The following is a 13,500-nucleotide window of genomic DNA, read 5'->3' on the forward strand; positions in this document are numbered from 1 at the left end:
GCATGGCTTTATATCCATCTTTAGTCACTTAATACTTTTAGCAATCACTCTAAATGAGTACATTTCCTTTGGAAGGCTGATGACGACTTCCTTTTCCTAGCTATTAAGTTAAATTCCTAGAAGAACTGCTTGGTTACTAAGTACTTACACGCCTCCCCATCACCTCTTTCCCAGCACTTGCCCTGACCTTTCTACTGCTTATGTTAAATATTTAGGGTAATAAGGCAGACGAGACAATCTGAAAAGTCTCCCAGGAAAACCCAGTAACAAGTCAGAATAACCAAGAGGCCCTCTTTGTGACATCAGGCAAAGTTGGCCCAATAAGCTGAAGACCTCTAAGTAAAATCACAAGATCAGTGGACAAATAACTAGAAAACTCTACTCACCAGCAAAAGGGGAGAAAGAGAGAGGCATGTAGAAAAAAATCTGTGCTGTGACAATCATGTTTCATGCAGTCACAGGGATTAGGTTCTGGTGCGGAGAATGCAGCTCAGAGGCACGGCACCTGCACGTGGGTGGGGCCACGGACTGATCCTCCTGCACCAACTTTACTACACATGTAACTAAGATCTACGCACTTCACAGTATGCAAACTACTGCATCAAAGGAAGAATGCAAGCAGCTACTGAGCTTTGGCTAATAATGCTGAAACATAGAGGCCAGTACAATGATGCCTGCAATAACTTTGAAATGTCCAAAGACGGTGGGCTGAAAGATGGGCAGATGTAATTGTGCTGGTTGGTTTTGTCAACTTGACACAAACCTAGTCACATCTGGGAAGATTGGTCTGTAGGCATGTCTCTGAAGTTCTTGAAAGACTGATGTGGGAGCATCCAGCCCTCTCTGGGTGGTATCATGTTTGGGCAGGTGGTCCTAGGGGTCATAAGGAAACAGGCTACACAAGTCCTGAGGACAAGTCAGAAAGTGATGTTCCTCCAGAGCCTCTGCTTCAGCTCCGGCCTCCAGTTCTTGCCTTGACTTCCTTTGATGATGGACTGTCATGTTGAAATGTAAGCAAAAGAACCCCTTTGTGCATCAGGTTGCTTTTGGTCATGGTGTTTAACATAGAAATGGAAACCCAACTAAGCAGTGACTGAACAATTTAAATTATATTGAGGAAAATTCAGTGGGCAAAACGAATATATAAACATAATAGTTGAGGCGGTTAACTTGGCAGGAGGCAGCAGCTGCACCCAAGGGAGGTGGTAGAAACTTTGGGTGACAGTGGTACCCTCCTCCTAGACAGCGGTGCACTAGCACATAGATCTGCATCCCAGTCTCCAGAGGAAGACACAGGAGATCACAAGTGAACAACAGTGAGTACGAGGCAGCCTGGGCTGGACAAGACCCTGTCTCAAAGAAAAATAAATCCATAAAAAGAAAAGAAACTAAACTATTAACAGATAAACCTGGAAGGTACACTATAAAATTTAAAGGTTTTTTTTTTTTTTTTTCCCTCAGACAGGCCATACTCTGTGTGGCCTGGGACGTGTGGTCACCTTATTTCAGTTTCCTGAGTGCTGGGGTAATGATATACCACCATGCCTGGCTCACATTCTTTACAGGTCTCCACTAATGATATCTAAAAAGGGGAAAAAAAGAACCCTAAAAGGACATAAACATTAGTCGACACATTAAAACTACTCCCCTTGCCGGGCAGTGGTAGTGCAGGCCTTTAATCCCAGCACTCGGGAGGCAGAGGCAGGAGGATCTCTGTGAGTTCGAGGCCAGCCTGGTATACAAGAGCTAGTTCCAGGACAGGCTCCAAAGCTACAGAGAAACCCTATCTCCAAAAACCAAAAACTGAAGGGAAAAATAAATAAATAAACATAACCAAAACCAAAACCCAAAACCAAAGAAACCTATTTCACTCCTGAGGAGAACGCTGCACAGACAGTAAGGCATAGGCTGCAGAGTTAGTTGTAAATTAGATTTGAAGCCAGAGTATTTTGGTTCCAGAGAAAAAACAGAAATCAGGAACATATTTCTCCCATGGTTATAGACACAAACTACAAGGTGTAACATAATACAGAATGTCTGTAATGCAAACAACATATTTAAATGTCCTCAGTACAGGTCAATAGCTTCAATCAAACTGTATTTAACTACTGGAGACAAAACACTACAAATACAAGATCAGCCTCACATCTCTGTAATTTCACTAGAAGAACATGAGGGCAGAAGTGTTCGGTTTGCTATCTTGGAATGGTCCATAATTAAAATGAAGCTACTAAATTAGTGACTGACCAAACAATCGTCCCCACATTCCTTATCCAGAGACACAGGGCTATACTTGGAGCCACAAGACCTAACCTGGGATGACAGTCCCAAGTGCCCCTTCACAACACAGCACATATCTATGGACAGGGCACAAACTGGTTACTCTAAAGTTAACCAAAATATGTCAAATTCTCTGTGTGTTGGTTTCAAAGTACACAATCCCACATTTGATAAAAGTAGGTAATTACTTTACTTTGGAAACCAACCATGAACAAGGATAATATTATGTCTTAAATCACAAACTAAATGAATAATGTCATTTTCTAATTATATAATATCATTTGGAACAGCAAAAGTTATTAAATAAAACTGATGATGATTCTCATCTAAACAAGAGGCCAAGGTACACATGGTTGCGAGCCTACAGTCCCAACTACTTGGGAGGCTGAGATGGGAAATCACCTGAGTCAGAACTGACAGCTCTGACCGACTTTAGGCAATAAAAAGAGATCCACCTGCAAAGCTAAAGAGGGAACAGTCCCTCAGGGTTTTTGACTTTACAACACGGGAAAAGATATTAGTGAGAGGAGGAACTGACTTAACCAAAGGAACTTATTTAGCTTTTATCACCCTTTCTAGATTTGAATTTAAGCCTCCACATACTCTCCTGATGCTCTAGATCTCAGAGAAAACTTCACAACACTACTACTAAGCAGGGTCTCAGCCAGGAGCATTGGTGGTCGCCATTAGAAATGCATACTTTCAAATTTCAAACCAGTCACAAGCATTACTGAGGCACTATCCGAAATATATCTCACCAAATCCCAACTTACTGAGATTAAATTATAAGTACAGTTACTGATCTGTTATGCATACTAACATTGCAGAAGCTTCTCAAAGGACAGCAAGATAACACATCACATTCCCTAATCTTGACTATCACTCTCTCTTGTCATCCAGTGACAGTTTACAGACCACATTTTTGTTAGCAATGTTCTAGAGCAAACCAAATCCTAGAGGTTGTTCCCCATCAAAACTGAACAGCTATATAATAAAAGTGAGAGACCTACCTATGGTCAAAAACTGTTGAGTTCTCTTTCCTCTTGCTGAATCCGTTGGGTAGAAGCCTCAAGAAAATACCTTGCTTTCGGGCACGATTTTTCATAAAGAATAGCTAGCAACAAAGCCAAACATAAGTTAATTTCAGAATGCCTTACTATTTATAATCGAATAAAGCTATACAAGGAGGGGACAAAATAAGATATAAAAACACACGCCTCTAACACATGTTACTCCTCCCTGAGTTGGTTATTAAGTTCAAGGAGGTAACTCCACCAGAGTCCCAATGGAAAAATTATCAACTGAACTGACTGTTGAGCTAAGGAAGAAAAAAGATCACTCAAAGGAAGGGTGAATCAAGTTTTCTGGTTAAATGGATAAATCTACAACTTGTGATGTAAGTCATAAGTCCACGGACAAGGATTAGCAATCTCCAGCTAAGTAAAGAAATGACAAGAACCGTAATTCTGTAAGTCAGCAGACTCTGGTTTTAGTAATGGTAGTAGTTATAAAGATGAACTCCCCCACTGAAAGCAGCCAGACAACAAGAAAAATGCATACGTGAAAGTAAATTTACCTAAAAACTGCCGTAAAACATTTATGAGAAGGCAAAAAAAAAAAAAACCCTGAAAAAACAACAACAAAACCCCCCAAATTATCATACTTGCTCAAGAGAGACCAGAACTGACACAAAAGACTCATCACAGTGTAAGGTGGAGAAGTGGAAAGAAAAACTCATCACACAGCCTGCAACAGTCTGAACACTGGTCAGCAAGTAAACAAAGTTTAGAGCAGGGGTTCTTACCCTTTTGAGCGCTGTGACCCTTAAGACAGCTCCTCATGTTGTGGTGAGCACCAACTATAAAATGACCTTTGTTGCTCTTTCCTAACTGTGATTTGGCTACTGTTATGAATCATAACATAAATATCTGTGCTTCCATATGGTTTTAAGGGTCAGGACCCACAGGTTGAGAATCATTGGTTTAGAGGAAGAGAAGGTAATCCCCTAAGGTCAAGGAAGAAATAATTCCTGATGCATGGAGTAATTTAGTTTTAAAGTAACCAAGTAAAACCTAACTAAAACACGGACCCAGAAGTCCTTCTGCTTTTACTCACTAGGAATACTAATGAGGAAAGCTAGAAATGACTTAAATAACGCACTCAATAAACCCACCCTCAAGAGCACACTCTTGTCCTCAGAACCAGTGATGGACACCAGGCTTTTAGGATGCTCAAGTCCCCTCACATAAATGCATATGACATTTATACATTTGTACATTAAATAATCTCTATGCCAAGCACTATGTAAATAGTAATTAAAAGGTAATACAGGGAATAACGGTAAGAAAAGGAAAAAGGGTTGTGAATACTCAGTATAGATTGAATTTTCACCCAAACACTTCTGATCTGTGGTTGGTTGAATCTGTTCCTACAGGAACACACAGTCAGACAAGGTCAAATGTTTACAATGAGTCTCTATATTTTTTATAAGCAAATAGGTCACATGCTGAGTGAAGAAGCCTACGATAAATGAGGATAGCAGTGAAGCAAGACAGATCAAGAGACCAACATGATGGACTAGACAGGCTAGACACCGATCCAAGCACATACAGCTACCTGATTTGTTATAAAGGGGACCTGGAAGAAACAGAAAAAAGACAGACTTTCTAGGAAATGATGCTATAAAGAGGGATTATCTAGATGGAGAATTAAATACAATTTTTGTTTCCAATGACACTAACAATTTCAAGAAAATATAAAAATGTGAAATGTAATACTATAAAGTTTTCAAATAACAATTCTTTCTATAACTTCAAGGTAGAAACTGTTAGGTTCAAAGCAGGCCACCTGAGCAGTACTGCAGCTGAGCACGTACAAGGGCTTCCTGACAAACACAGAAAACTATTACCTGTAAAGGAAACGAGCAAAAGATAACACACTAAAATGAAGGCATGTTCACGAAGAATGAAAGACAAACCATACAAAACAGTTTATAACATCCCATCAAGTACTGACCAGTATCTAAATACCACAAAGAATTCTTATAAACCATCAAGACAAAGACAGCTCAGCAGACTGAAGACACCTCAGTGGGTAGTTTACTGCACAAGCATGGAGAACTGAGTGTGAAATCACAGGACTGCACAAAGCTTGGTGTGGGAGCCAAGTCTGCTATCCCAGTCTCCTATGGAGAGGCGGGAGCCAGGAGAAGAGGTAAGAAAGCCAGCATCAGAGGCTGTCCTGACCTCCACATGTGTGCCATGGTGTCTGCCCACACTGAGTCTCAGACAAGGTAACCGGAAGCTGAACAAGATGAACCAAAGGCTTAAGCACACACAAGAGGAAATCCAAATGCTCAATAAAATGCTTTTCTTCTCAAAAGGAGGAAGTGAACGGTAAAATTAAAACCCAACACAATCCTATTAAAAGCTGAACCAAATTTAGACATAATCGGCCAGAATGAGAACTGGTAATAATATGCCTGGGGGTGGTGGCGCACGCCTTTAATCCCAGCACTTAGGAGGCAGAGGCAGGAGAATCTCTGTTTAAGGGAAGTAAGAATATGAAAACTATGTGTGTTAGGACACAGGGCCCTATTATTGTCAAAACTGGAATCACAGCACATCCAGGCCACCAGCACCTCTCATATGGCATACACCCCTGAAACTATACTTCGTGCTTCAATCTTCCACTGTGGTTCCTTTTTATCAATATTTATGTGTACAAGCGCTCATCTTCTTATATGTATGTGCATCATGTGTGTGGACCTCTGGAACAGGGGCGTGTACATGTCTGTCTAGTCCACAGTCCCCTGCAAGAAAGATCACCCGCGATTAACTACTGAGCCGCCTCTCCAGCTCAAGAAAGTTCTTTTAAAGACCAAAACATGCTCAACTCCTCCCTCGTATTGTTTCTCTGTTGCTGCTGTTTGTTTGTTTTTTTTTGAGACAGGGTTTCTCAGTGTATCCCCGGCTGTCCTTTCTCTGTAGATCACGATGGCCTCAGAAATCTGCTAACCTCTGCCTCCAGAGTTCTGGGAGTAAAAGCGTGCGCCCTACTGCCATTTTTTTTTTCTCTTCTTTTTTGAGAAAAGGTCTCAGCTGGGCAGTCGTGGCACAAGCCTTTAACCCCACCACTGGAGAGGCAGGTGGATCTCTGGGAGTTCGAGGCCACCCTGGTCAACAGATGCAGTTCCAGGACCGCTATAGCTACAGGAAGAAACCCTGTCTCAGAACAAACAAACAAACAAGCAAAGGTCTCATATATGCTTGCATGGCCTGGAACTCAAGAGACTCGCCTGCCTCTCGGCTTCCTGAGTGCCATATTAAAGCAGCATCACATCCAGCCTCCCTTGGTCTCATGTTTGCTTAGAATGCTTGGGAACTCTTCCAGGCACCCTAGCTCTGTTTAGCATCCCTCCCCACTCACTATGCTTCAGTCACCCTGCCCTTGCCATTCTCCGAACATATACATCAGTTCCCTACATGCATCTTGTTCAAAGTCTTGCTATGTCTTCCTCCAAGTGTGGTGTCACAGGTTTGTTCCACTTTTGCCTATATTTCTACCCAGAAGAGTTTTCTTCCAGAAACTCTAAGTGTCTCTTTCATACCATTAAGGTCACTGCCTAGCTGTCCCCTCTACCACTGTGTTGACAATTATACCCTGAATAGCTCATGCCCCTCAGACATCACTGTTCTCTTTAGACTTTTGATCCATCTTAATTTTCCACATGCACTTAAGTCTGTGAGATGTTATATTTGTTATTCTACATACTCTGACTCTCCCACGTCTGTAACTCCCCACTACATGACAGACTCCTCAGGGTAAGGCTCTGTCTCGACTACCAGGACAGTCCCAGATCATAGTGGCCACGTGACACAGCTGAGAGGTTTCTGAATTAAACTGACTGCAAGAAAGTTTAACTTGAGAAGATCACTGAAAATACTTACATATTTCTTGCGCTTTGGCCTTTTCAAGAAAGTATCTCTTGAAACCTGGTCTGCTGTTCTTGCCACGTCTTCCAAAAATCGATAGTCTTGAAATTTCAGAATGGAAAAATGAGTAGGTGACATGTGCCAGCGGCCGGGAAGCATTTACCTGCTGTGCACAAAAGGACTCACCGCTTAGCAGATTCATCTCAGTAAACTGCTGCAGCGAGACATAGGCAGTTCTATCGCGGATGCCGTTACAAGTCAGCTCTGCTTTGTGCTTCTTTACGCAGGGCAAACTGTGGGAGCAAACAGGAAGCAGCTCTGTACCCGAAGCTGAGTGCAGAGAGGTGGGGATAAGGTAGGAAGTTATGTATCTACCTGCAGGAATAGCGCATGCAGCGTGGACATCGGTACTTCGCTTCTTCGGTCCCACAAGTTCCACACCTGGAAAAACACACCTGTGACTTAACACTCAAACACTAACTCTACTTACAATGTCTGAATGCCGACTCACGGACATCAAGGCAGTCAATGCAAAGAAGCATAGGCCAGCAACTCTGATAAAATATTTGATAGCTGTCACTGAAAATTATGAAAATGTCTGCAAATGACATTCACGATAAAATGCAATCAGAGAAAATAATATATATGGGGGAAATCTTATTTTGACTTTTCTACTGCACTTAGAGAATAAGATGATTTTTTAAAATCTGTAATTCATGGAGATTTTGTGTGTGTGTGTGTGTGTGTGTGTGTGTGTGTGTGTGTGTAAGTTAAATTTGGATATTATAAAAGCATATACACCAGCAAAACAAGATAGGAAGAGACAAGGCTAAATTTAACAGTAATGTATGCCTTTTCCAAAAGTTAAATCTACTTTAGAGCGGACACCAGAATAAGCCAGAGACAGTGTTACTAATCTTCTCAACCACAGCTCACCCAGTAGATTCAGTTCACTTGGTCAGTTCTGTTTGAGACAGAATCTGATCACAGTTTTAGCCATCGCATGAACACACTAAAGAAACTACAGCCAAGAAATAAGCATTCATAGGAGCCACGAAAAACTTCAAGAGGAGGCTGTCTGTCTGTCTATTAACTCCGCCCACCCTTTCATTGTTGGCTTTTATTAGATACCCACTAATTCCTATTTTCTCTAGTGGGTGAAGCCCTGCACAAGAGCGTCACAGCTAACAAGACCTGGTTCCACAAAGGTCTCGGACCCCCAGAATTTTCTCCTTAACTTGATGGTCACTGCCACTTCACACAGTGTCCCAGACTTCAGGAACAACTTCGTGCCTGGTTTAATTTACTCCACGTTCTGCTGTTAGAGTAGCTTCGTCCACGCAATGTTCTATTTCCCATCTGGGTTTTCTCCCTGCCCTACCTTGACATGGCCAACTTCCTCTTGCAGCCCACTCGGTGATTCGTCTGGGGCTCTTCCTTCACCTGCGCGCCATCCATCACTTCTCTCTTGAGGCAATCCTCTTCTTTGACGCGCACTCCCTCCAACACCTGCTCCTCCTTTACGTTCTGACCAACAAACAACTCCTGTTTTACGTTCAAGTCCTCCGTCACTTCTTCCCAGTCCGTTACCTCCTCCTTCACCTTCACTTTCTCTTCCTTTACTTCTGGCGCATCCACCGTCTCCTCTTTCACCACCAGGCTACCATCCGCCTCCTGCTTCACCTCCAGCACGCCCACCTTCTCATCCTTCACCTCAGGTCCGCCCTCCACCTCCTGCTTTACCCAGGGGCTGTCCGATATGTCTACATCCGACCAGTCCACCACTTCCTGCTTCACCACGGCTAAGTCCATCTTTATCTCCTCCGCATCCTCTGTGGTCTTAACTCCGTTCCTCTCCTCTCCATCGCCAGCCTCGGGGCTCCCACCTAAGTCCCAGGCTCCCTCCCCACCGGCCTCGGGTCTCGGCCGCGCCCCCTCCGCTACCCTCTGGGGACCTTCTCCCGGAGTCCCTTCCTTCTCCGCCGCCAACTCCATCAGCTCACTAGCCTAGGCCGACGCTGCCACTCCGTTCTTCAGGGTGGCGCTACCACGCCAACAAGCGGGATTACCAAACGAATCACCGACAGCGCCACACGTGTACAAACCAGAAGCCACCAGCTCTGCACGCCCAGGAGATGCGGGATGAGCCGTAAAGCAACTCTTCCGCGCCACGACTCTTCACGATTCGTGAAGTTCTTTACGGCGTTCCCGCTTTGCATCCCTTTCAGCTTTGAGAGACCACGCCAGGGCTCCCAAATTGGTGTTCTGGGTACCGGAACGACAGTCTCGAAATAAAGTGACCCGCTTTAACCTGTATTTCGGATTAACTCTAATAATGGAGGACAGATTCCCATTTTCCTCAAACGTTTAGACTGTCTAAACCAGTGGTTCTCAAATTTGCTAATCCTGCGACCCATTAATACCGTTCATGTTGCAGTGAGACCCCAACATAAGATTATTTTCGTTGCTGTTTCATAACTGTAATTTTGCTATTGTTATTAATCGTAATGTAAGCCGGGCGGTGGTGGCACACGTCTTTAATCCCAGCACTCGGGAGGCAGAGGCAGGTGGATCTCTGTGAGTTCTACAAGAGCTAGTTCCAGGACAGGCACCAAAGCTACCGAGAAACCTTGTCTTGAAAAAAACAAAAACAAACAAACAAACAGAAGACAAAAATCGTAATGTAAATGTAAGAGGCTTGCTGTAGGGGTCGCGACCCACAGGTTGAGAACTACTGGTCTAAACTGTCGTTATTCACCCTGACCAAGGTATTGGAAAATGCCTGGGTGGTAGTGACACACGCCTTTAATTCCAGCACTGGGAGGCAGAGACAGGCGGATCTCTGTGTTTGAGGCCAGCCTGGTCTACAGAGTGAGTTCCAGGACAGCCAGGGCTACACAGAGAAATCCTGTCTCAAAAACCAACCAAACAAACAAACCATAAAAAAAAAAAAACGCCTTTAATCCTAGCATTTAAGAGCTAGCAGCAGGAGAATCTCTGTGACTTAAAGGCCTGCCCTGTCTACATAGTAAGTTCTGGGTCAGCCAGGGCTATATAGTGAGTCCCTGTTTCAAAAACAAAACAAGCAGGGGGAGAAGGAAGAAGGTGAGGAGAGAGGGAAAAGAAACAGGAGAGATACACTTATCTACTCCTGCAAGGATTACATGAAACCATGCCTGGGAATCACCTACTACTCTGAAACTCTGGTTCCTACATGCTAGCAATAGCCCCTCAAATTCATGTACTGAAGTCCTTAATCCCTAATACCTCTCAATTTTGACTATATTTTGGAGATCAGTCCTTTGAAGGTATACTCGTTAAAGTGAGGTCATTATAATGGGCTCTAATCCAATCTGACTGAAACATTATTTAATAAGAAATTTGCATACAAATGGGATGAATGGACATAGAGTACTGGACTATGGTGAGAAATTAGCCATCTGTTTGCCAACCCAAGTAGCCTTAAAAAAAAATACTTCTGAACCCTCGGTTTTGGACTTTTATAGCTTCTTGAACTTTGAATAAATAAGAATGGTCTTTGTTTAAGTCATCCAGTTTGCACTATCATGTTGCTTCAGTAAACTGACACACTGGCCAACAACCCGAGAGAACGGCTGCTGTGTGACACTGTTTCTGGGGAAGAAGTAAACAAATGTCTATTCATCCAAGGGAGGGACCAACAACAGACCAAAGTAAGGATTCTACCCACGTCCAACTTGGTGAGCCTTGTTGAGCTTTGGGTATGTGCTTTGGAAGGGCGCTGCTGCTGGAGAAGATGGCAGCTCCAAATTTAGTTTTCTAAGGAATCCCTATACTTATTTCCATGAGGGCACACTAATTTACATCCATACCAACAGTAGATAGGGTTCCTTTTCTCCCACTATCCTCACCAGCCCTTGTTTGGTTTCATGTTGGTAGCCAGTCTACCTTGGGAAAGATGGACTCCTAATGTACTCTGATTTGAAATCTTCTAATGGCTATAGATATCAAGTATTTTTTCATATTTTTTGCCATTTAGATTTTCATTTGTTTATTATTGTATGTGTATATGATGTATGTATGTGAGCACTTACATGCTATAGAAAACATGTGGATGTCAGAGGAGAACATTAGGGAATCAGTTCTCTGTGGGTTCTGAGGATTGAATTCAGTTTGACAGGGTCGCATGGCAAGAACTGTTATCTACTGAGTCATTTTTGTTAGACTACTGCATTGAACATTCGACTTCTTTTGAGAATTATTCAATTCATTTGCCTTTTGTTGATTGGATTTTTTGTTTTTGATGTTTATTTTTTGAGCTGAGATTTGTTTTTTACAATGTATTTTTAATTGATTCATTGTGTGTATGTGTGACTAATATATTTAAATTAAAAACAAAAAAGTCCAAAACAAACAACAGAAACAAGGTTGTGGGCACTCCTGTGAGGGATTTTCTTAACCAAATTTGAAGCAGGAAGGCCCACCCTAAATCTCGGCAGCCCACATGAAGGACATGGAAGGAAGAGATTTTGCTTTTTGCCTCCTTGCTCTCAGTCTCAAAGGTCAGTTCATCCATGGGGCTGTTAAGCCATTCCTTCATTGGTATTAGTGTCAACTTCTTTAAGATTCTAGTATAGACTGAAGATCAGTAGCTCTCTGGCAATTCTTTGGACTCCAGCACCTGATTGAAAACACAGAGACACCCACCCTCTTGGAATGAACAACTACCAGATTCTAGGTCTTTCTGTCATTGGATGATTGTGGTAGTTTGAATAAGAATGGTCCCCAAAGGCTCATATATTTGAATGCTTGGTCAACAGGGAGAGGTACTATTTGAAAGGATTAAGAGATATGACCCTGTTGGATCAGGTGTGGCCGTGTTGAAGGAAGTGTGTCACTGTGGGTTGACTTTGGGGTTTCAGAAGGTTAAACCAGGGGTACTGAACTCTCTCTCTTTCTGTTGTCTGTGACTCTGGGTATAGAACTCTCAGTTTCTCCAGCACTATGTCTGCCTGCATACTGCCATGCTCCCACCATGATGATATGGACTAACCTCTGAAACTGTAAGCCAGCCCCAGTGAAAAGCTTTCTTTATCAGAGTTGTCACAGCAATGGAACATAGGGTAAGACAATGCCATTGTTATTTTATCCAGACTATATTCTGCAAGCCAGTCTAAAAAAATTCCAATACATACACACACACACATACATACATACATATGTATGTGTATGTGTGTATGCATGTATGTGTATCTTTTCATTCCTGTCCCTTTCGAGAACCCTGATAATACAGTCCTGGAGGGTGTATCAGTTACTCTTCTTGATGCTATGAAAAATTCCTGGCAGAAGCAGCTTCAGGAAGAAAGGGTTTATTTTGGTTACAGTTTGAGGATAAATATTACATCATGTCGGAGAAGACATGGCAGCTGGAGGCTGCTGGTTGCAGTGCATCCCCCTCATCAGGAAACAGACAGATGAATGCTAGTGCTACTGTTCAAAAATTCCCAGGATGCTTAATGTTCTTCACAACTCAGACGCAAATTGATCCCATTCATATTTGAGAACCACTTGGTAAAGTCATTATAACTACACTTTTCTAAGCTCTCTAAGGACTACTGAGCACATGAAATAGGATTATCTGAATTAACACAAACTCACAGCATAAAATACACAGTTTAATGAAAGAGTAATGTAAATGATCTCATTAATAAGAGTTTTGCAAGTGTTGCAGCTCTGTATTATCAGCTCTGGAAAGGTATCCAGGTAGTCAGAAGCCAAGGAAGACCTTCAGTTTAGAAGGGAAAGGTATCCTGGCACTTAGAAACCGAGGAATACCTGTAGCTCTGAAGGGAAAGGCTTCCCAACAGAAGTGTTTCAGTTCTCTTCTGGTGGGGGCAGTTCCCCTAGCAAAGTGTTACAGTCCTTGCTCTGGGAAAGATTTCCCTAAGGTAAGTACAACAGCTCTGCTCCAGCAGGGCAGAGTTTCCCCAGAGAACTTGTCACAGCTCTGCTCTGTTCTGCTCCTGAGATATGTTACAAGTGTTTAGCTCCCCCAGAGCATAGCCGGTCTGCGCCAGCAAGGGAGACTTTCCCCAGCCAAAGAGTTAAACAGCTCAGCTCTGCTCCGCTCCACTTCGGTGAAAGAAAGTTGTAACAATAAACCTCACTCAAGAGATTTATTGGGAGGGAGAATCCAGGAGAGTGGCTACCTCTGAAAGGGTGGGAAAAGAACAGCCCCCAAAGGAACAGGCACAGGGCTTATACTGGGTTTCTTAGGGTTGGAGCTTTCCAAGGTAGAGATTTTCAG

The 13,500-nt window shown here is 42.9% G+C and overlaps 1 protein-coding gene across 2 annotated transcripts in view; it reads right to left on the minus strand.

The window, feature by feature from the left end:
• Positions 1-9,313, minus strand: part of Znhit6 (zinc finger HIT-type containing 6) — a 35,202-nt gene extending 25,889 nt beyond the window's left edge. Inside the window, exons 1-6 of one of the 2 annotated variants that reach the window (XM_048453670.3) lie at positions 9,159-9,313; positions 8,596-8,741; positions 7,590-7,655; positions 7,401-7,507; positions 7,230-7,315; positions 3,291-3,394 (exon numbers count right to left, since the gene is read on the minus strand). In XM_048453670.3, the coding sequence (XP_048309627.1) occupies positions 3,291-3,394; positions 7,230-7,315; positions 7,401-7,507; positions 7,590-7,655; positions 8,596-8,741; positions 9,159-9,209 (560 nt within the window). In that variant the 5' untranslated portion in view covers positions 9,210-9,313. Of the gene's footprint in view, positions 1-3,290; positions 3,395-7,229; positions 7,316-7,400; positions 7,508-7,589; positions 7,656-8,595 lie in introns of both variants that reach the window. The other variant, XM_048453669.3, reaches the window with a different exon arrangement.
• Between the last annotated feature and the right edge of the window lie 4,187 nt (positions 9,314-13,500).

The sequence above is a fragment of the Myodes glareolus genome, chromosome 17 (genome assembly GCF_982192425.1).
Source record: "Myodes glareolus chromosome 17, mMyoGla1.1, whole genome shotgun sequence".
NCBI classification, from domain to species: Eukaryota; Metazoa; Chordata; class Mammalia; order Rodentia; family Cricetidae; genus Myodes; species Myodes glareolus.